This window comes from Canis lupus, chromosome 8 (assembly GCF_011100685.1).
Source record: "Canis lupus familiaris isolate Mischka breed German Shepherd chromosome 8, alternate assembly UU_Cfam_GSD_1.0, whole genome shotgun sequence".
NCBI lineage: Eukaryota > Metazoa > Chordata > Mammalia > Carnivora > Canidae > Canis > Canis lupus.
The window spans coordinates 43,995,175-44,017,969 of record NC_049229.1 but is presented as its reverse complement, the minus strand read 5'-3'; the positions used below and the strand labels follow the sequence as shown (position 1 = coordinate 44,017,969).

The following is a 22,795-nucleotide window of genomic DNA, read 5'->3' as shown; positions in this document are numbered from 1 at the left end:
TGAACAGCAGTTTGCCCCGGGGGTGGAATTTCCTGACTGTTTTCAGAGTGGTTCCTGCTGATGCGCTGTCTTCTGGCTCCGGGACAGGCGAAGGTGCAGGAGCCTGACCCCTGAGACCTGACAAGCTGACGCGGAATGCCTGTGTGCGTGGACACTCTCCCAAGCCCAGACACAGCAGGACAGAGCCACGGCTGCCAGCCTCGGGGCGGCGATGCTCAGTGCCCAAGAGGCGCAGAAACACCACCCAACCCCACTCCTTCCCAGGCTCCAACAGGGCCGGGCAAAGTAGGCTTGACAGGGCCGGGCCCATGACACAAGGCTGCTCTCTCCAGTGGGGGAGACAAACGCCCACAGGAAGTGTCTACACTCAGCTCAGCAGCCTCAGGCAACATGTGAACACGTCTCAACAGCCAGACGTGGTTTCCCTGAGCGAGGCTGAGCCTACGTGTGGTGCCCCATGCCAGGCCTGGCCAGCTCGAGGGCCTCAGCCCCACAGGGCCCCTGGCCCCAAAATTCCACCCAACAGCCCACCTGCCTGACTTCCCTTTCATGCTTGGTGTGGTGGTTGTGTCCTCTTTTGTCCTTGCATTATTAAAAAGAAATCGCATTGGGTTTCTTTTCCAGGTATGAAGGAAATTGTGAAGCACCCATAATCTCACCAAAGTTAAACACCACCTTCCCTAAACTTTTCTTTTGCACAACAACATGAAAATACATATGCACACACCTACTTGGTTTTTTGTTGTTTTTGGTTTTGCTTCTTCTTCTTCTTCTTCTTCTTCTTTTTTTTTTTTTTTTTTTTTTTTTTTACAATAAAAGGGATCACAGCATTATTACTGCACTATTACTTTCTTTGGTCTCCTTCTTTACTTTATCATATCTTTATTTCTTTCACGAACATGATTCCACAACTTTCCTCTTAAAGAGAACTGGAACAGTCTTGGGCATCTCATGAAATGTTAGGTGCGTTATAAAAATACCATTCATAGAGCCAGGAAGTTTATATCAGCAACCTGGAGACTCATGCTGCTCCCTGAATAGCACAAATGGTCAAAATAACAGCAACTTAGCTCTAAAGGAGCCAAAGCTCTGAAATAATAGCTCCATTAATGATCCAAAAATGAGCAGTACAGATGCTTCAATCAAGCAGGTGTACACAGAGATGCAGAGCAGCCCAACGCTGTCTTGGGGAAAAGTCACACAATGGGGGAAAGATTCTTTGTCTCACTCCAAAGAAAAATGTTGAAAAGCAATAGCCCAGTGATTCTCCTTGTGGGGGAAGGGAATGTTTCCTTAGGGGCATAAAAATATCTCAGGGTCAGGAGGCAAGTATGCAGAGCACAGTCACTATGAAAATATAATTTTGAATTTGGAAAACCAATGAAAAAAAAACCCTACTGTTTTTATAATGTAAACCCAGCAAAACTAAACAGAATCTCCTTGGCTAAAGGAACAGGAGTTTACAACAGTTGACAGATCTGAGACTAGGGATTCTGACCCTGATCAGAACCACCACCGGAGCAGCCTCTAGAGGCAGCTTAAGTAAGAAACAGAAACTGATCGGTTGATCGGAGACATAAAGCTGGCTTGAAGGCCTAGGATTTTGACTTGGGCCCCTTCCAGGGATTATGCAAGAGCTTTTCAATAGCTCCCCCAATCCCAATTTGGTTACCTTATTTCCCGACCTCATGTTTCACGCCCTGAGAAAGGCGACAGAGGAGCAAAACCAAAGGAAAACAGTTTTCTACTGGCACCATGTTCGTGTAACAACCTCTGACAGAGGCTTTAAATTAAGACCCTCTGGGCCAAAATTCTAAAGCCATAAATCAGGCTGAAAGCAAGAGGCAGAGAGAGTGGGGGGGAAACTCCCCCAGGGGCAGGAAGAAAGATAACCTGACTTCACACCACTGAGGATCCCGACACTGCAGAAATGTGGAGAGAAGCCATCTAGGAAGAGGCGGCAACCCGTGGTGTGGGGGCCGTGGGCAGACCCCTAAAAGTCCGTGAAGGCTGCCCTGAAACATTTACAGCCAGCTTCCATGGAGGATGCGCGGAGCTCTATGGAGAATAAAAACCACTCAAGTGACAAAGCTGGCTAATTTGGAAAAATGGGGGCTGGTGTGGAATCAGAGAGAAGGCTAAGAGTAGGTTTTATTGCTTGTTTGCCTGTGTGCTTACTACTTTGTGACAGGCCCTGAAAATTCCAGATGCCCCACTAAGAGATAGGAGACCATTTATAATATCACTAACCATTTGTGAAGAGTACCCAGAGAACTTCCCTTCCAACGAGAGAAGATCTCCCTTAAACCATCTTTTATACTAATAATAGTCAAAGCAAGTATTCACTGAGTAATATGTGCCAGGTGATTGACAAAGGCTTTGCCTGCCTGATCTCTTCGTCCATCTGAGCTGGGCACTATTAGTACGCCCATTTTGTAGACAGAGAAGCTGAACTTTGGAGGGATTCATGATTCTCCCAAGTGCACTCAGCCAGAGAGAAAAGCTGGGACTGCAGTTAAGGGCTGCTGACGTCGAGTCTGGTCTGGCTAAATTTTAGACAGAGGTTACTGCCTCTAATCATTTGCTCTGGGAGAAAAATACATTTATTTGTAGTGTGAAGTTCTTCAGATCAGACGCTGTGCAGACCACCCAAATCTGCTGCATCTGAAACCAAGTGTGTAAAATCACGTACTCGTCCATTAACACAGCAACAAACTATTTTTCTCAGCCTAAATACTCCACACATCTTGTGATCAAGTATTTCTCCCTCTTTGCTTTAGAACTGAAAACGTAAAGCCAAATTTGTCACTTACCGGCCATTAGAGAACACAGAATGAATACTAAGAGCTCACATCTATTTCAGGGCTTATCGTGCGCCAAGCTTGGTACCAGGCACTTGACTTATATTAACTCACTTCAAACTCATCACAAGCTTTGAGATTGGTGCTATAATTACCCTCTCTGAGCAGAGAAGGACCCAGGAACACAGGCTGGCGGCACGGCTTTCTCAACGTCATACAACTAGGAAGTCACAGAAAGTGGGTTCCCGGCCCGGCAGTCTCCTGGGTTATGCTCCCCACCCCTCTTCAATACCCTCTCTCACAGCCATATGTGAATCTGATTTTTCTTCTCATCCCAATTTTTTCTTTTACTTGGTGTGCTAAATGATTAGAAAATGGCTTCAGTGAATTACACCTCCTGGTATCCATGCTCTTATGCAGACCCCTCCACATGGATGCTGACCTGCTTTGACCATGGAAAGGGCAGGGGTGACGGTGTACTTCCAAGCCTAGGCCTTCAGGGGCCTTGAAGTTCCACCTTTCATCTTCTTAGAGGCTGCCCTAAGACCAGCACATAAGGAAGCCAGGCCAGCTCACTGGAAGATGAAAGGCACACGGAAGAAAACAGGAGTTGCTCTGTCCGCAGCCAGTGCCAACTGCCAGATGTGTGACCTTGGCCATTTTGGCCACTCCTGCCCCATGGACCCTCCAGCTGGATGAGTCCAGGAGTGAGCTCAGATAGAGCCAGTCAAGGAAATACCCAGAAAATCCACAAAAAACATTAGAAAGGATAAATTATTTTTGTTGTCAGCCATTAAGTTTTGGCAAGGTTTGTTACATAGCAATACAGTGCAAAACACCTAGACTTGTCAATTCCATCTTTATCAATTTACCCCTTATACTGAGGATTTCTGTAGCCCTCTCATTCCCTTTAGTCAGTCAATCAAACAATCAATAATAGATCAATCAATCTGTTATTCCTTCAATGCTTCTCCAGAGGTCATGCAAATACAAATCAATACATACCAAGAGGCATACACTCGTTCTGTATCTGAGGACCCAGAAGCCAGCCCCATCCTCAGGGCCATTGTTGCCTTCTACCCTACTAGGTCACCTCCCAAATGAACCTTGAAATTCACAACTATCAGTTTTCCCCACGTACCAAGAAGTCACCTTGCGATAATGCAAGACAAGGGGTCTACTTCAAGGGTCTCTTCCTAAGCCCTTGGTTCAGAGAGGGAGCTTCCCAGAAGGAGATGCCTATCACTTTAGAACATCCAGTCTCTGCTTAAGAAAGTTCAGGAAAGGATGACAACATCCGAAGTTCTGGCCTGATGGTGCTAAGAAGGGCCAGGCTCATCTGCAAATACTTGAAAGGCATAAGCAGCAGCAGAGAGGAGCAGTTGGGGCTGTCCAGGGGGCATGCAAATACATGACTGCATATTCCCACACGCTCTTGCACCCCACCTTCACGATCCAATCCCAGATGGTACCAAGGAGAGACAGGAGCCAGGTCATTCCTCACCCAGCAACTGTGCTTCGAGTTTCACTTACAAACCTCTGACTGCCTGAGAGAAGAAATACAATAGAACAGTATCGCCCGGAAGAAATGAGGACACGGTCTGGCCCTTGCCACCAAAAAACACACAGCCTTCTCTGCCCCCACCTGCTCTAGCACTAGAGCAAAGCAGACCTGAAGCGGGGCTGGAGGGCCGAGAGGGGGACAGGAGAGGGAGGGACCAGGCTGAACCAGGCAAACCCTAAACCCTATCTGCAGGCCCAGGGCACGGGTTCTCCTATGTCCTGCCAAGACAGGATAAGCATGGAGAACAGCTCTGTCTGCTATGACTAGCCCCTGCCTCTGTGCTTCTCAATTACTCGTGGTAATTAGGAGCTAAGGAGTGCGTGGACAACCTAAATCCTCAGCTAATCCCCAATTCTGATTTTAGCCCAGAGTGTATCCTTTTGTTCTGGGAACTTTTTCTTCTTTATCATTTTTTTCCTTTTTTTTCCTCTTTACTTTTTTCTTTTTTAAACAAAAATGGCCAACAAACATAAACATTAGAAGATTCGAGTTTCAGGTTCTTGGGCTGGTCTTCCTTTCTGGTTGCTGCCTTCCAGAAGAGGAGCTGCTAAAAGAAGGAGCAGAAAGAAAAGCTGAGACGCTGGGTAACCTGAATCAGCAGGTATCTGTGAGCCAGGCCCATTGTGAACACTTTGGAGAAAGAGCGGGGGAGCCTCATGGTGATGGAGACAGTGGGGGAGAAGCAATAGTCGAGGCAGGTCAGTAGCAATCAAGGTTCTTCAAAGTAACAGAACCAATAAAAGACCTATATCTACATCTACATCTATACCCAGATATCTAGATTTGTCTATATCTATATATATAGTGTGTGTATATATATCTATATGTGTGTGTGTATATATATATATGAGAGAGAGAGATTTATTTTAAAGAGTTGGTTCACATGATCATGGGGGCTGGCGAGTATGAAATTTGCAGGGCAGACCAGTAGGCTAGAAATTCAAGTAGGAGTGATAGTGCAATCTTAAGTACAAAATCAATAGGTCAGGCCAGCAGGCTGGAAACTCAGGCAGGATTTTTATGTTTCAGCCTGGAAGCAGAATTCTTTCTTCAGGAAATCTCAGTTTTTGCTTTTAAGGCCTTCAACTGATTGGACGACACTCACCCATGTTATGGAGGGTCATCTGCTTTACTTAAAGTCAACTGACTGCAAATATTATCTCATCCAAAAAATACCTTTGCAGCAACATCTAGACTAGTGTAGAAACTAGTCTACTGGTGTAGAAAAACTGGGCACTGTAGCCTCGACAAGTTCACACACAAAATGAACCATCACAAGGTCTACGTGAAAAATGAGAGAAAAAAAAACCCCCAGTCTTCCAGAAAATCATACACAGAAGAACTGAGAAGAGTCACAGGCCATAGAAACTTGCCCTGGGAAGGTGCCTTGATGAATGATGTGATATTCCTAGAGAAAGAACCGGAAGCTCTCCTCCCAGTGGTGGCATGGTTGGTAACTAAGGGTAGCTGCTCAGTCCATCCTGACCAAGAGCTGCTTTTCTGAGAGACAAGGAAATGGGAAGCTGACAGAAGAGAGAACAGCAGACTGAGAGAGGAGGGTGCTCCTGGAGACCTCACACAGGATCCTGAGTGACCTACGTGAGATCAGGGCACATAGGATGCAGAGGTCAGGGGACTTTGTGGACACAATTTCTCATACTGATTGGTACTGGGCATGTGCTGGCATCATGTCAGCCTCTGGAGAGGCTACAAAAGTTCTGTAAGACAGAGTAAGAAAGAATTCGCTCTGAGGTCTTAACCCATTCTCACTTCAGGCCTTCCTGCATCCCTGAAGCTTTCCCTGAGGACCCCAACCTACAGTGAGGTCTCCCTCTATGGAGTCTAGGACTGAGGATCTGTCTCCTCAAGGAGGCCTGGCCATTGGGGCTGGGACTCGTCTGGACTGTAAGTTCCTAAGAGTGAGGACTCTATGGCACCCCCACTCCCACCCCTGGCCCCCAGCTCCTTATTCACAGCAGAACCATGGAGTCTCTATTTAAAGGATACAGAAAGAGTATTTAGTCCAAGAATCTTCTGTTGCTTGAATCCCTGCTATGCCATCTCTAGCCGCAGAATTCTGTTCTAGCCTGACATTTCAGACACGGGCCACCCACCGCTGAGTAAATGCCCAACGGTGGGGCTAAGACCACAGGAGCTGAGAAAAGAATATCTATCCCCTTGACTCATCCTGGAAAATGCTACACTCCACCCTCAGACTATCAAGCCCTGGATTTTCTTCCAGGGGAAAAAATTCAGTCAAAGGTGACCTGCCTGGAAAGCGAGAGGAGCTTATTTATGTTTTACTGCGAAAAGAATCATCCCACCAGGCCAAGAACATTAAGGAAAACACTCGTGTTGTATCGCCCACAATTACCCTGAAACCCCTTCCAATACCACATGCCCACCTAGCCTCTTATCAAAAATGAATGAAATGCTGAACGATAACCCAAAATAAACTGTGTATTAAAAACAACCTTCCCTAAGTCACAACTGGAAATTCCAGAGGCAGAAGAACTCCCGTGCCCCAGGCCCCCGGGGTCCCTGAGTCAGCGGCTGGGGTGGGAGTCACAGGCCCCAGGCTGGAGCCAGGGAATCTGGCAGCAGAGACAGAGGGGACCACAGACACAGGAGGGGGATGGGTAAGTCCAGATCTGAAGGCACTGACTTTCCCGGTTTTGAAGGGTCCAAGATGCGGTCTCCAGGGCACGACATGCTTCGGGAGCCCATAATCTTCAGGAATGATTTATGGAACGTCGCCGAGCAGGCCCTTTTTGTTGACTTAGCCACATAAAGGTTTAGCACCTATGATTTCAAGCCAACTACGTGAAGAGGTTATTTTTCTTACTTGTGGACTTTGCACTTTTTCACAGGAGGGGCCAAGTGGCCCCTGGAGGACCATTTTTCCAAGCACCATGTGTTGGGCTGGCTCTGCCTTTCCACTGCAGGCCTTCCATCACACCCAGCACCGAGCTGTCACTGGACCATCGCAGATTCCCGAGTCTGAGTCACCGAGGGACTTTGAGAATCCCCTAGAGAGGATGGGAATGCACCATCGCTCAGGGCTCCCCCTTCAGATCAGAGGACAGACAAGGGACCTAAAAAAGGCAAGGCCCAGAGGAGAGGCCCTGCCAGGTCAGAAAAGAAGTGACCTCACTGACAAACAGAATGGAGTCAACCCCTGAGACTGCGCCCAGGTGTGTAGCAGGTAGAGGTGAGGGTGGGGAGAATAGAAACAGAATATGTGCACATTTAAAATAGTCACCTCTTCCACTGGAATGGGTTTCCCCATCTCTTTAATCTAAAAGCCATTTCCCCTAGCTAGTGGGCAGCCAAATGAGGTGAAAATGATACCATCACCCAATCTTAACCTACAGAGGGACTTTGGACTACTTCTCTGGAGGAGGTTACCCCTTCTGATGGGAAATGCTCTTCACCTCTGGTCCAGAAGAGGTGAGGATGGGATCAATGCTCAGTGGGATGGCTGTTCCCAATGCCAGAGGGAACTCAGTACAGTCAGAGGAATAGGAGTGGAGTTGGTACAGGGACACCTGGGCTTCCTTGGCAAAGCTGAATGCAAGAGTAAGGGCCTAGCACTCCCCCTCTTGCACACTCCACCCCAGGGCCTGGCACAGGGAAGGCTCCGTCATTGTTTCATGGAAGTCAACAACAGCTAGAGTAAAGGTGGTACAGCATGGTGGCCAAGAGCATGAGCCTTAGGATCAGATGGATCAGCCTCTACCATGTGTTGGCTCTGTGACCTTGGCAGTTTCCTTCAACAATATAAGTTCCCAGTTTCTCACCTGTAAAAGCAGGGTAATGACAGCACACACCCCACAGAGTCACTAAGGTATTAAATGAAGAAGTAGATGTGAAGCATTTAACCTGGCCCCAGAGCCAGTTGTTGAAGGGTCTAAGGTCTTAGCCAGTCTAAGGTAGCAGTGTACCCAGCAAATGTGGAGTGAACCTGGGCTTCCTGATCCCCATGAATAACCAATCTCTCCAGTTGGACCACAGGGATGAGTAGGGGGCGCAGTCTGCTCCAAGTGAAGGCAATAAAGGGGCACACTGCCTGTAGGCAAACTAAAAAAATAATAATGTAACTAAGAATCAGTCTACTTTTTTATGATCACCATGCCAGCAACTCAAAACAATAGCTGCGATAGAACACTTCTCTGCACTGGAGTGGACTGCACCACTGCTGCTTCCCTTTGGCACACCATGGCCCAACAGCCAGCTCCTGCTTTAGACATTCCTTGTATTTCTTCCTCTTAGCACCAGGTAGAGGCCTTGACCTGGACAAGGCCCTTAACTAGCCTGGGCTCTTTTTTGTCATTTAAAATGAAACAGTGGTACTCGAGGACACCCTCTCAAAGCCCACAGTCTTACAATTAAGCAGCATCAGATGCACTTTTCCGCAGCTCAGGGCCCTGATCCAAAGTCTGCCTCCTACGTCCCAGTCGAAGCCAAGCACCAGGAAGGGGTCAAGTGAGGAGCAAGGCTGTGGGGCTTCCAGGTTCTGCCTTGTACCTCTCAACCCCTGCAGAGTCATACTGTGACTCAGAGCCCCATTTCCAGAACAGAAGCCACCATGCCCATCCCTGATCCCTGATGCAGGCTGAGGGCACCTACTCACAGGGCTGTTTGCAGTAGGCTCCGTAAGTAAATAGGGTGCTTTGCTGGGACAAAATGTCGTGGGTGAGGACATGTAAAGGGAAATTACAAACCAACCAGCCTGTCTAAGTAATTTCTCTCTGTGGAACCTAAAATGGCCATGCATGGTTCGCCATTGTTGGAAGCAAGGACCTCTACCCTCCCACACAGAAGAAACTGAGAAGTGGAGGAAAACAAGATATAAATTCTACAGAAGACAGTTCTTCGAGGATAGATGATCCCAATATAGCATATAGGCACTTTTTTTTTAACTTTTCCCCCAAAGCGTCACTGACTCACATCCCCACAAATTTTAGAAAAGGCCCCATCTCTGCTGCCTTAAGTGAGCTCAGATGACCCTTCCACCAAAAAGAATGTGAAATGCTTCCCAGCGGTTTTGCAATGAGAAGTACTGAGAAGTGGCAAGCTGTCTTCTTTCTAGTTTTGCTCAGTAACTTCGTTGACCTCGATCTGACAAGCTCTGTTCTTTAAGATCAAGAGCTGGCAAATAAAAATTCAGGCAAGAGGGAAGGAGGGGGCACATGCCGGGGCAGAGGTGGGAGCGGAGAATGGACAAGACAGTTTTAAATTTGTCAAATAACGTATCATAACTTCACTCTTCATTCCCCAAAACACTAACGCGTGAGTGTGTTTATAAGACAGATACCCTGCCTTCTTGCAAAGCCATTTTATAAATAAACACAGAATGAGGATCCTCAGACAAAGCACAGATCATAGTTTACTTCTAGCAAATTGGAAGGAGCCGATTACAGTACCCTAGCAGACCTTTAGTAATTTCAGATTTTTAGTAGCAGAGGTCAAAAGAAAAGGCTAGGGTACATGGTTTTGCAATCAACACCAAAAAGCATACAAACTCACCTACCGAAAAAACCTTTGCTGTTCAAGCAAGGCCCAGAGGCCAATCGTATTCTCACTTCAGCTTGTCCCACCACCGTACCCCTATGGCCAAAGCAGATACAGTGGGGTGAAGGAGCAAGATAACTGGGGAAGCGAATTTTAAAACAAGGGGCTGGGCTCTCTGGGGCCTCCAAATGTGTTTATGGCTCCTGTCTGCAAAGGGAAAACTTGAGAAAGGCCATGTTGCTATGGAGAGAGGCAGAGGGATGAGCAGCCTTCCCTGTCTTCAGCTCCATTCTACTGGCCGTGACTGACCAAGACACCTGCAGAAGATAGATGGGCAGACATCCAGAAGGCCAGTTATAGAAATAAACATCAAGGGTTTGTTTTTATACAGATATTTTAAATGCTCACAAGCCCAGACCCGTCCTCGGCTGCTAACGTTAGCGGATTACTCATTCTTCCTTCCAATCACGTCATGTGCAAGGTTCCAGGTGGCTGTGGGGGATTTGCTTACAACGGCTACTGCTGGTTTCCCTGAGAGCTGTTTATTTTTCCAGGCCTCAGGTCATTACATCAGCCCACGGTTTTTGGGCAGGCCAAGAGCGCCGGTTTGGGGGCTGGGGGATCCGGCTGGGAGGCACAGTTGCCTCAGTGACCCCACATCCCAGTCATAGCAGCTGTCCTGATAGGAGTTTCCCTGGTGAGGAAGGAGCAGACCAAGGGCCCGCAACAGGCCGGGAGGAGCACGGCTCTGACGCCGGCAGGTAAGAGCAGGGGTGCTGCCAACAGCTTACCTGCCACGTGGATGGTGAGTTAGCCAAATGCTCCCGTGTGTGAGGAGATGGGCTGTTTTTGCAGCAAAACTTAAAGGATATGCATTTCCACCTGTATCCCTGCAGACGACTCTGTCTCTGGGAAACAGCCTCCACAAGCTGCTGCATTCAGTGATGCCCGGAAGGAAGGAAGCTCTGGCGGGCAAAGAGGCAAGGGAGGAAAAGCAAGTCCTTTTGGATTTCACCCTCAGGGCTGGGTTCTAGTGCCTTTTCGAAATCCCAGATCAGATCATGAAAGAAGTTAACATAGGATAGGCGGCAGGAAAAGAGAGAAAGAGACAGGGAAGGAAGAAGAGAAGTCAAATGACCCCACCAGTGGCTTCAAGAGTTAGCCAGCCACGTGGGGGCAGAGGGAAAGGGTCTATGTGCCTTGAGAGTGTCAGTGTGCTGCCCCAAGAGAAGAGTTGAGGCTCACACAACCATATTTCCTCAGAGTATTTTCCCAGACAAGAAAACACAGAATTCTGCTATACAGGGAAAAAAAGGGGAGGGTGGAGAGAGACTTTTATAAATCACAGCTGTAGGAGAGTGTCTGCACGTAGTAAAATTAGAAGCAATGGGACATGGAATATGGGACGGAGAATGAGACAAAACCTAGTTTTCGTCATTTCTTTAATCTCTTTGCTTTCTTCTATAAAATGTAGATGATTAAAAAGATTTTTAAACTCTGGCTATATTAAGAAATGCCTTGGTAGCTAGCCTCTGATACCAAAAACTCAGTGAGATTTCATGTTTGGTTCTAAAAGCAGAACAGAGTCTCTGGCCAACATTTCTGTCTATGTGAGGAGATGGCTGCTGTCAAGTTCTAGGGTGTTGGCTGGCTAGGTACGTGGTCTTCCTGAATGCAAGAGAAGTCCCTGGTGCAACAGAGACAAGAATCAGAGACAGGAGTTCAAAGAGGTAAACCCATCAATGCTGAGGCTGCCAAGTACTCAAAAGGCAACACTGACCACAGTGAACACAAGACAAAGCCTTCAAAACAAGGATCGACACCTCCAGGAGGAGAGGAGACAGGATAAGTCTGCAGGCATATGTGTCATGTTATTGCAAAGCTTCAGCTGCCCAGTGGAACCTTTCCAACATCAATAGTCCCCAGGCCAGAAAACAAACCTGGCGTCACAGGGTCTGAGTGTGAAAGAAGGATGTTTGGGGTGTAGAAGCAACTGGGATAGCCTTCTCCCTCTGAGAGGGAGTGGGAAAGCTCTCACCTAGACTGGCTTCTGCCACCCACTTCACCCTCCCCACAGGTGGGGGCTGAAGCTCACCTAGCCCCGAACCTCTGGCAAACTGTAATGGGAAACTGCCTCAGGGGCTTGACCCAGAGGCTCTGGTCCATACCAGAGCCGGCTGCCTAGACATGAATTATCATTAAAGTGTTCTCTGATTTCTCATCAAACTGAATGAAATAACCTGAAGAATGGCTGTTGGCACAATATATATAAGATATCCCATCAAGAGTAGCCATTATTTTTTAATTCTTTCATGATATGCCTACTCTGCCTTAGGCACTTCATATATATTGTTGAATCCCCAGAAAAACCCTGCAAGGCACTGAGAACTTTGTTTCACATATAATGAACTTTCTCACGGTCACAGCCTCTCACAGGAAGCTAGCACTGGAAGCCAGGCCTATTGGTTTGTCCAATACCAAAGCCCCTACCGATGCCATTACAAGGTTTACCACTCTTATATACAAATGATTCCCTACCTCTGCCCACAAAAGCCAGTTCTCAGGAAGCTTCCCTGGCATCCCATTTGTGAGAGCATGCACCAGAACAGAATGTTAAAGCTTACAAAAGGTTAATGTTAGACAGGGCAGGGCTATGTCAGCTGCCCAGAGTTCCTGAGCCGATGCAGGCTTCCCTGGGCATGTCAGGAAACGTCTCAGGAGGCACAGTCCCTCCTTCTGTCTGGCCTATGAGAGGGGCTAAAACCCAGAAAGACACCCCCATGCGTATGTTCCCATCCAAATGCTTCTATTTCAATCCCATTGGCCAAGGGCCAGCAAACTGCTTTCTGTAAAGGGTCAGATGGTAAACATTTTGGGTTTTGCAGGCCAGACAGTCTCTGTCACAACTATTCAGCTCTACTGTTGCAACCCCCAAACAGCCATAGACAATATGTAAATAAATGGGTGTGGCTGTGTTCCAATAAAACGTTATTTGCATGAACAAACAGATGGCCACTCACCTATCCCTTCCTATATGTCTTTTACACATAATTCCATTAAAAGGACCAACAGGTACTCAGTATTACCACTCGATCATGATGGAGAAAGTCCTCAGTTTATTAGAAAATGCCTAAGGTATTGATCTCTGATAGTTATTGCTGGTCTCAGTTTCTCCCAGGGAATCTTCAGTTCTCCCTGAACTCTCCTGTTCTATACACTAACCTTCCGAACATAACTGGGGCCAACCAGGGAAACATGAAGGTGGCTGGGTGATGCCAACAAAAGGAAGGTGGTTGTACCTGCCTGGAAACCATTTCTCAATAAAATCCAATACTCATCCTGTTGGAAACTATACAGGGTGAGTAGGAATGGAAAGCCAAAGAACTTGAGTGGAAGCAAACATCCAATAACTTCACATCACCACTTGACTTCCTTCCGAGGAAACAGCCCAAGATGACAAGCACTCCATTCTGCAGAGATAAATCATTTTCCCCAGCCCCACCCCTTACTAGCTGGAACCCGGGATAAGTTACTTCCTCCCTCTCAGCCTCCAACTCTTCATCTGTCAGATGGAGGTGATAACAATACTTATCTCATCGGGTTGTGGTGAAGCTTCAGTGAGATAACACACATCAAGGTGTGCAGGACCTGACAGGATGATTCTGATTTTGATGATGATGGTGATGATGGTCTTTTCTCCTCTGTCCTCCCCCAGAACAATCAAACACAGTGAGCTAGATTCTATAATAGATATAATAGACAGGCCACAAAGCCCTTGCCCTCACGGAGTTTAGAGCTTAGGCAGAGAAATTAGACACTGGTAGATGAAAAAGAAGCAATTTCTAGAAGCGACTGCTGAATGTCAAGTAAGTGCTCCAGGCAAACGGTGCTATAGAATTTCAGAAAGCACTGACCCTCATTCCTGCCACTGGTCATAGAGTGAGAATGAAGCCTCACCCTGGGCTTTGCAGACCTGTTGGGGGCAGGGGGATTCGGGGAACAGGGGGACCAGTGGTGGATGTCACTTTCAAGTACCCCAGGCACCAAAACCATGTCTCGTTGACTTACCATATTTGCCTAACAGCAAGAAGGGAGGTGGAAGAAGGTTCTACAAAGAAGCTTTGGCTCACAATGACAAATGAATTCTTTCCCGATTAAAGAATTCTCACTGTAAACGGTATCGTTAACATTCCCAATTGCCTACCACAACCTCCCAACCCCATCATCCCGTACCTCCAGCTTTTATCAAACGGGGAACCAGAGAACATGCGGAGGTACTGACCAGCCTACATCACCGAGAAAATCAACTAAAGCTGCATGGATTCAGCTCAAGGGGTAACTCACTTCTTACACTCAGGTTCCCACCCTACCATCTTGAGGACAGAGAAGACTAAAGGGGGCTGATGACAGCCCACTCATTCATTAACAGTAAACGCTGTCCATCAGTTCAAAGCATGTATCTTTTGTTTACAGACCTTGATACCCATAAGGAAAAAATGATATGGCTGAAATGAGATTCACCAAATTTATGCAGGCATAAATTATGCAGAGGGGCATTTCTCATAATGAAGTCTTAGGCTGAAAGAAGGATGATTTTCACACGATGGAGATACAGACTGGGTTTGTTAACACATTTTCCTGTTGGTGGACATCTGGTCTTTATGATGATAAGTGAGCTTTATTGACTTTGGTTTTCATAGATGATAAATGAATTCAGTGAATGAGTCCTACAAATCTGATCACCCCCCAAAAATTATCTCATTTCTGCAGGGGGTTCAGCCAGTACCAAAACCCGACCATTCACAAGACCCTCAAAAGATCAGATGAGAAAAGACATGAATGTAATTAGCTATTTGAGCCTTAAAAAATGCATAGAACTGGGATCCCTGGGTGGCGCAGCGGTTTGGCGCCTGCCTTTGGCCCAGGGCGCGATCCTGGAGACCCGGGATCGAATCCCACGTCGGGCTCCCAGTGCATGGAGCCTGCTTCTCCCTCTGCCTGTGTCTCTGCCTCTCTCTCTCTGTGACTATCATAAATAAATAAAAAATTAAGAAAAAATGCATAGAACCAAGTCTCTTATGATCTGAAGTCCAACTTTTCCATGCCAGATCATTTTTTTGAATTCTTCTGCATGGCATATAAAGAATCAATTAAAATAGTCAGTTAAAATAGAGTCAATTAAAACAGTCAAAAGATTTTTTGCTAAAAGGATCAGCTACTCACAAAAGATGATCCCTGAGCTATTAATTGAAGAAAATTAAAGTTGTAAGGGATTAACTCATGTAATCTCATTTTACAGCTGTAGAAGTTGAAGACAAGACAGGTTAGATGATTTGCCCAAGCCCACACAACAGGTGGTGGGGGAACAACCATGGGGCAACCCCAGGCATATCAGGCATGTATCCAGTCCCAGGCAGATTCTTTACCTGAATTTCTTATGTTGGTGTTGTTCACTTTGGAGTCCTTGATTACCAAGTGCTTAATCCATAGAGTAGGGGCTGTAATTTCTGGGGGAAAAAAAGAGAGAGAAAAAGAAGGACAGAAAATAAAGTCTAGGCAAAGGGAGTAGTTAACTTGAAGTATGATCCCCAGACTCAAGGAGATTTTTCTAAAGCCTGAGGCATCAAGGCTTTGAGTTTCCTCCCTCATTTCACATCCACTTTGTCCCAATGCCCTCTCCCTTCTCACTACGGAAGCTCCCCTCCCTGCCAGCTCTTAGGAGCCAACCAGGGCCTCCCGTGCTCAGGGGCAGAGTGGTCTAAGTCCAGAGGCGCTGAGCTGCTCCATCCAGGAATAAAAATATTATCCCAGGAGGTGAGGAGCATGGGCCAAGCCAAGTCTCTCTCAGCTGCTTCCCTGGATGAAGATTTAAAGGGGATAAATCAACAAATGAATGCCAAACAAACCACAGAGACCATTTTGGAGGAAATGGCTGAGCCACAACAGATTTCAGCTTGCTGAGACTCTGTTCCACGTGGGAAGGAAAGTGATGAGTCCAATGTGTGCGTCAATATCCTTCCTAATGGTTTCTTGTTGAACAGAGGCTGAAAGCCTCCATCCAGAGAGCTTGCTGGAAGCCTCTAGGCCCTTCAGGGCTTGGGTCACACAGTGGACTAGTGGTATTATAAGAATCAGGAGGACCCTGAACACACTGTAGAGTGATTAGTTCTTCAGTGAGATTGTTGGAGCAATCTCCCAAGATGACATGGTCTCCATTTCCCATCTGATCCCCCAGGATCCCAGACTTGCCAAAAATCCAGGAGATTTGTGGATCACAGAAACATCTGAATTTCTAGACATCAATAGATATATATGCATTCCACAAAATGACCAGTTGTAAAGGATAGCTCACATTTCAATACTTCTATCTAGAGCTGACCTCTGCTAGGGACATCCGTAGTGACAGTACCAACCAGTAGCACAATTTCTCTTTATTCCTGTCTCCCTGTCCAGTCTCGTGATTCAGGCGGATACACCAGCTGAAAGCTGCTCAAAGGTCACTGCATATTGCACTGAGAGCTGAACCTTGTTGTCAGACTTTCCAGAAACTGCACTCTGCCAAGCTTCCTACTTCTCCTCATGGGAACCTTGAGTGCATAGCAAAGCACACTGAAGAATGCAGGCCATGAGCAGCTCAAACTCAAATAGAGGCCAGCCTTCTGCACCCCATGCTCCTTCTGTCTACTCCTCATACCTCCAGGAACATCCAGCCTCTTTCTTGCTACCAGCCACACTATTTCTCTTCCCCTAGAATTCTCTCAAATGCCTGGACTCAGCTCTCAAGGTCCAACTTAGCCAAACCAGGTCCACCAACCAATCTCTTTCCTCCTACTTTCCCACTATACCCCATTCTCACCATACTCTCCCCTCTGTCCACACCAGTTCCCCCACTGCAATTCCCTGATTCTTCCCTTCCCCTTTCAAGGTCCAATCCAGGTCCCATCTCCTCCCATAGCCTTTTCCCCAGACCGCTGTAAGTTCTTTCTTCCACAAACGTCCCATATGATAAAAACTGAGACCATATAATTTAACACATAAAGCTCTCCAATAGTTGTCACTGTCTGAGAGCAAAGGCTTCATCTTATCTATTCCTTCTTGGTCACCCAGAGGCCTAGCACAATGCTGGGCACAGAGAAAGGACTTTTAATGTTGGTTCATCTACTGAAGGGACATGCTGGCCTGTCTTTCTCAGCCATCGCTCCTTGGTCTTGGCAGCTCAAAGGGTCCATCCAGGCTGTGTTATTGTTGGACATCAACAGCCACGCAGGAAGCCTGGTTAGAACAGAGAGCCTTTCCAGAAGTAGAGAGTGTACCAGTTCCTGGGAGGATTTGCATTTTTTAAAAAGGTTAAAACAACGCAGCCTAAACTGGGAAAAATTGAAATTAAAAAAGAAAAAAAAACTAATAATAAAGCTTATATAAACATCCAAAGGAAAGACATTCCTCAAATCTAAAAACGGGTGGGAGAATATGAGTCGGAAGTAATGCGTAACACAAGAGCTTACCATCTCCATCAAACACGGGCTGAGTCTCCATCGTGGGTGTCGGTTTAGACCCGTCATCTGAATTGAGGGTTAAAAAGAATCGAAAAGAGACTACCATTATTGAGGTAAATACTATCTACTCTCCAGCACTGTTGAATGGTTGGGGTTTGCACATGGCCCGGCCAAGTCCCAATGAAGAGACCAAAGAGAAAGGGAAGAAAGAAAGGAAGAAAAAGAAAGAGAGAGAGAGAGAAAGAAAGAAAGAAAGAAAGAAAGAAAGAAAGAAAGGAAGGAAGGAAGGAAGGAAGGAAGGAAGGAAGAAAGAAAGAAAGAAAGAAAGAAAGAAAGAAAGAAAGAAAGAAAGAAAAAGAAAGAAGAGAGAAAGAAGGAAGAAAGAGAGAGCAAGGAAGAGAGAAAGAAAATAAATAAAAGAACCACAGAGAGGCACCATTAGTAAGACAAACCCAGGTGTGTGTTCACCATCCCAGGGGAGGGACAAAAGGGAGCTCAACTATCATGGCTTTGGAGGGCCCTTCATCATCAACTCACATGCACCAGCATGATGACTCTGTCAGCCCCTGAGCCACCCCACAGGAAAGCTGGGCTAGGGGGTTGGTGGGCATCTTCCCCAGCAGCCCTGGATTTTTGGCCAGGCATGTTAGGATAAGGTTGGCATACTTTATGGCATCAAATTCTGGTGTCTCCAGTTCCTATCCTGCCCCCTTGTGAAAGGTACCAGCCTAGTACCTAGTGGCCCTCACTGAAGAGCTTAAGGAAAACAAGAAATGATGGTGCTATAGTCTCCTGAATACCTAGCTAATTCTCTATCCTCCCCTAAAAAGGAAGAGAAGGCAGGAAGGACCATCCTCTCTCCAGTATGCTAAACTGAAGAGAATCAGGAACCCTTAGAACACTTTTAATTGTGAAACATCATGTCCTCCAATTCCCCGTGAGAAGTAGAGGCAAACAAAATAGAAGGGAATGTGAGAAACTGCACCCTGGATTTGCTTTCAAATTTCTACCATAGATGACAGGAGCAGGAAGTTCCCAGTAACAAAGTCTTAATGCACATCATTCCAGCTAGTGTTGGCAGCTCTCTGCAGAGCAAGAACCTCTGCAGGTCAGGAGTGAGTGTAGATGTTACCTACCTTTCAGGACTCTGAGTTACTTTCATCAAGATCCCCAAAAGTGGGAGGGGATCCCCACTTTAGTGTAGGGCAGTGTCTCTCAACTTGTTTTCATTATTGCCCACCTAAAGAACATTTTTAGACTTTTTCCCTAATCATCTTCCTAATGAAATATTAATAAAACAGAAACACTGTATATTTATTGATGTACTGTAGGTATTTCTGTACTTTATACATAAAAAGAGCAAAGATTCTTTTGCCCCTCTGCCCCCTCAATCAATTTTGCCTTCTTGGTGTCTCTGACCCCATTGAGAACACATAGTTTAGAGATTTCTCTGTTTCTCCCTAGGCAGGGGAGAGGAAGAAGAACCCCGTGGTCTCAGGCAGTGTGATGATTATACCATCCCCCAGAGAACTTTCACAATTGAACACTATATTCTCCAAGCATTAACTTTATTTCCCATCATTTTATTCACATATTTGTTTGGTATGTATTTATTTTTATGTATTTATTTGTTTTGCCAATGGTTATTATTTTTAAGCTTTTGGTTATTATAATTTGTCTTTATTTATTTATTTTGATGGAAGAATAATTAACATACAATTTAATATTAGTTTCAGGGGTACAACATAGTGATTTGATGTTTACATAGGTTACAAAATGGTCACCACAGTAAGTCTAGTTACCATCTGTCACCACACCAAGTCGTTGCAATATTATTGACTATATTCCCTATGCTGTACGTTACATCCCCATGTCTTATTTATTTTGTAACTTGAAGGTTGTACCTCTTAATCCTCTTCATGTAGTTCATTAACTATGGAGAATGCAAGTTCTCAGTCTCTGAGACGCCAGTCAGATCACCCATAATAACAATCCTCCACCATTTAGAGCTCCCAAAACCTTTGGCCGACTTCCCTACATCTTATCAGGGAGGGACGAAAAACAGAGTTCTGATCCCTTTCTTGCACCAACACCCCACCCTTGGGATCTGCAGCCTGGCGAGCTAGAGAGACCCTAATCATGGCTGGAGGCTGAAGCCAGCAAACCGACAGTTGCGTGACACATGACCCTGCTATTATTCTCCTGTGCTGACACCAAGACCCAACTCCCACAGGGGCCAAGGCAATCCTGAACTATCTGACAATCATCCCAAGGAAGGAGATATAGTAGGGGGAGAGTTAGCTTGCTGGATATCTTATTTGCCTCAAACTGGAGTCCAGAACAGGCATCTTTTGATGCAAAACTGTGTCAGTTTGATCTGGAAGTCATTGAGGGAGAATAAACACAGAGCAGAACCACACAATGTCACTTTTTTTTTTTTAACAGCATCACTTCCCCTGACTCTATTAACACCTCTTTCCATTGAATTCAATGAGCCACTGAATGAAGTCTTTTGGCAGCTGCAATGCACATTTGGTTGCTCCTGCCGGATGAAGAGTTCACAGTCTAAATAGCCCAGCACGATGTGCTCAGCCCCTCCATACGGAGTGGCTTCACTTTAGGGGTCTTATGGGTAACAAAGGGAAAGTGAGAAATCAAACATTCCCAGAGGGACAATGGTGAGATCCCCAGTGAAAAAATAGGTCATGCAATATTTTAATATTCAACTATAATCCCCCCATACTCCAAGAGCTGTATCTTTCTCTGAAGTAGAATAACAGAAAACATGCTTATTTCTCCCATCAGCCAGATGAGAGTCTGGGACTGCCCATCTGGTGTAGTAATCAGCAAAGGTCTGTTGCTCAAGGAGAGGAAGAAGTATTTCCAGTCTCCCAGGGACGTTTCACACTTCTGCAGGCTGAGGACCTCCACGGTTGCCCAGATGGAGGCCCAGGGCCCACATCGCATGAAGGCACGTGCTGGGAGAGAATCTTCCTGCAGGGCAAGGTCACCAAGGGTGAGGAGATACAGCTGTGCTGCCACAATGGAGGCCCCAGGTGGAAATCTTTATGAAGTGAGAAAAGACAGAGTGCTGCACTGCCAGGAGAACCACCTGTGAAATTCAGCTACCCAAAGGATGAGAAGCCCAGCCAAAGCCAACAGGACCCTCTGACCATCATCTCCGGGCACCTGGGCACCTGGCTCCTACCCCAGCAAACAAGCGCACCCTTCAACCAAACACAGGTCCAAGGCTTGGGTCCAAGGTCCACATCAATTCTGCTTCCTGGCAAGGCTTGGGACAATACCAGGCCCCACACTGAGTCCTGAGGAGAAAGAAAAGCTTCCACTCAGTCTCCCAGTCTCCAGTGGAGTCACACTCCAGATCCTGGCTTTACATCCAACAAAGTGGGCAACCTGAATGCCTCACTTTTCTGGGCAATGATATCCTATTCTAAAAATGAAGGATCCCTGCCTCCCCAGGCTTGGAATAATGTGCAAGAGTAAAGACTTTAAAGGCCTCAGGACACTATATATGAGCAAGGACTTTAAAGGTATAAATACCATGAGGACAAACCATCCTATCCAACTGCTTACTTTTAAGAATGGATTTACAAAATTAAAATCCTATCAAAGTTTTTAAATTAAAAATATAAAGTAAACCTTTTAACTTAGTAAGAAGATGAACAGCCTAATTTTAAAATGAACAAAGTATTTTAATAGACATTTCACCAAAGACAATGCATGGACAGCTAGCTAATGGATACATTAAAGGATGCTCAACAAGATTAGTTGTTAAGAAAATGCAGATTAAAACCACAATGAGGAGGGACATCTGGGTGGCTCAGCGGTTGAGCATCTGCTTTCGGCCCAGGGCCTGATCCTGGGGACCTGGGATCGAGTCCCACATTGGGCTCCCTGCATGGAGCCTGCTTCTCCCTCTGCCTGTGTCTCTGACTCTGTGTGTGTGTGTGTGTGTGTGTGTGTGTGTGTGTCTCATGAATAAATAAATAAAATCTTGAAAAAAAAAACACAATGAGGTACCACCATGTACCTACTTGAATAGCTAAAATTTTAAAAATAGGAAATACCAAATGTTGGCAAGAGTGAGGAGAAACTAACATCCTTGTTCATTGCTGTGGGAATGTAAAATGGAGTAGCCATGTTGGGGAAGAGTTTGGCAATTTCTTTAAAATGTTAAATAGAAAATTACTGTTTGACCCAGAAATTCCACTCTTGGGAATCCATCCAAGAAAAAGAAAAATATGTCCACTCAGACAGGTATGTAAATATCCATAGCGGCATTACTTATAACAACCTCAAACTGGAAACAATCCAAATATTTGTCAGCTGGTGAACAAACAAATAGTGATATATATCCATATAATGGAATATTACCCAGCAATGAAAAAGAATGAATTCCTAATACATGTGATGATATATATAGACTTCAAAAACATTAGACTACATGAAAAAAGCCAGGTACAAGTATTACATATCATAAGATTCCACTTAGATTAAATGCCTACTAAAGATAAGTCTACAGAGACCAGACATGTAGGTGCCTGGGGCTGGAGGAGGTAGTGGATGTAACTATAAATGGGTACAAGGTTTCTTTTTGGAATGATGGAAATATTCCCTGGGAACAGCTATACAATGCTCAAAACGTGCTAAATTTGTTGAACTGTACATTTATGACGGGCAGATTTTATGGTATGTAATTATGCTTCAATAAAGCTGTTAAAAGCAGAGGTAGTACTAATGTCATCTAGAATCAAACCTCAAGCAGCAGCAGCTGAATTATTTCAATGATCCCTAATTTGTGGGGAGACTCTCCCACATATTTTAAAGAAAAATATATCTGAATCTCAGTTTACATATATGCACCTGACGATTCGATGCCTGGTGCTTATCATTGGTGGTACTTTTGGATCTCAAATGGTAGTAGGACTTTAGTTCTCTTTAACCCCACAATTCTCTTCCAGAACAAGGAGAAGAGGATAGAACGCTGAGAAAAGCCAATTCAAAGATTATCATTTTACTTACAGGGAGAAAAATATAAATTTGGAAATGTTAAAAAAAGGTTTAAGTAAAATAAAAAATAGAACAACAAAATAAAAAAACAAGGCAAGCTTACTACATTCATGAATGAAGGAATGAATGAATGAGGCAAACCTGAAAAAATTTCTCAAGGATGGGGTCAAGATCAACAATAATGAGACCACATTTTGCAACACTCAATTTCTAGCAGGTGGCTTTCCTCATCTAGTCTCACCACTGGCCAGCACAGAGGAAGTGACCAGGCAGATAAAAAGAGATTGAGTCTTAGGGCAAGAAAGTGATTTGCTAAAGGCCCACAGGCAATGAGCTGCTCTGTAAACTGCCTAGGCCCAGAGCCCTGGCATTTGGCCTCCCGAGCTCTC

The 22,795-nt window shown here is 45.6% G+C and overlaps 1 protein-coding gene across 4 annotated transcripts in view; it reads right to left on the bottom strand.

The window, feature by feature from the left end:
* Nucleotides 1-22,795, bottom strand: part of SMOC1 (SPARC related modular calcium binding 1) — a 154,603-nt gene that overhangs the window by 20,360 nt on the left and 111,448 nt on the right. For 3 of the 4 annotated variants that reach the window (XM_038545079.1, XM_038545081.1, XM_038545082.1), the window contains exons 6-7: nt 17,385-17,474; nt 15,306-15,386 (exon numbers count right to left, since the gene is read on the bottom strand). In XM_038545079.1, the coding sequence (XP_038401007.1) occupies nt 15,306-15,386; nt 17,385-17,474 (171 nt within the window). The remainder of the gene's footprint in view (nt 1-15,305; nt 15,387-17,384; nt 17,475-22,795) is intronic. The other variant, XM_038545080.1, reaches the window with a different exon arrangement.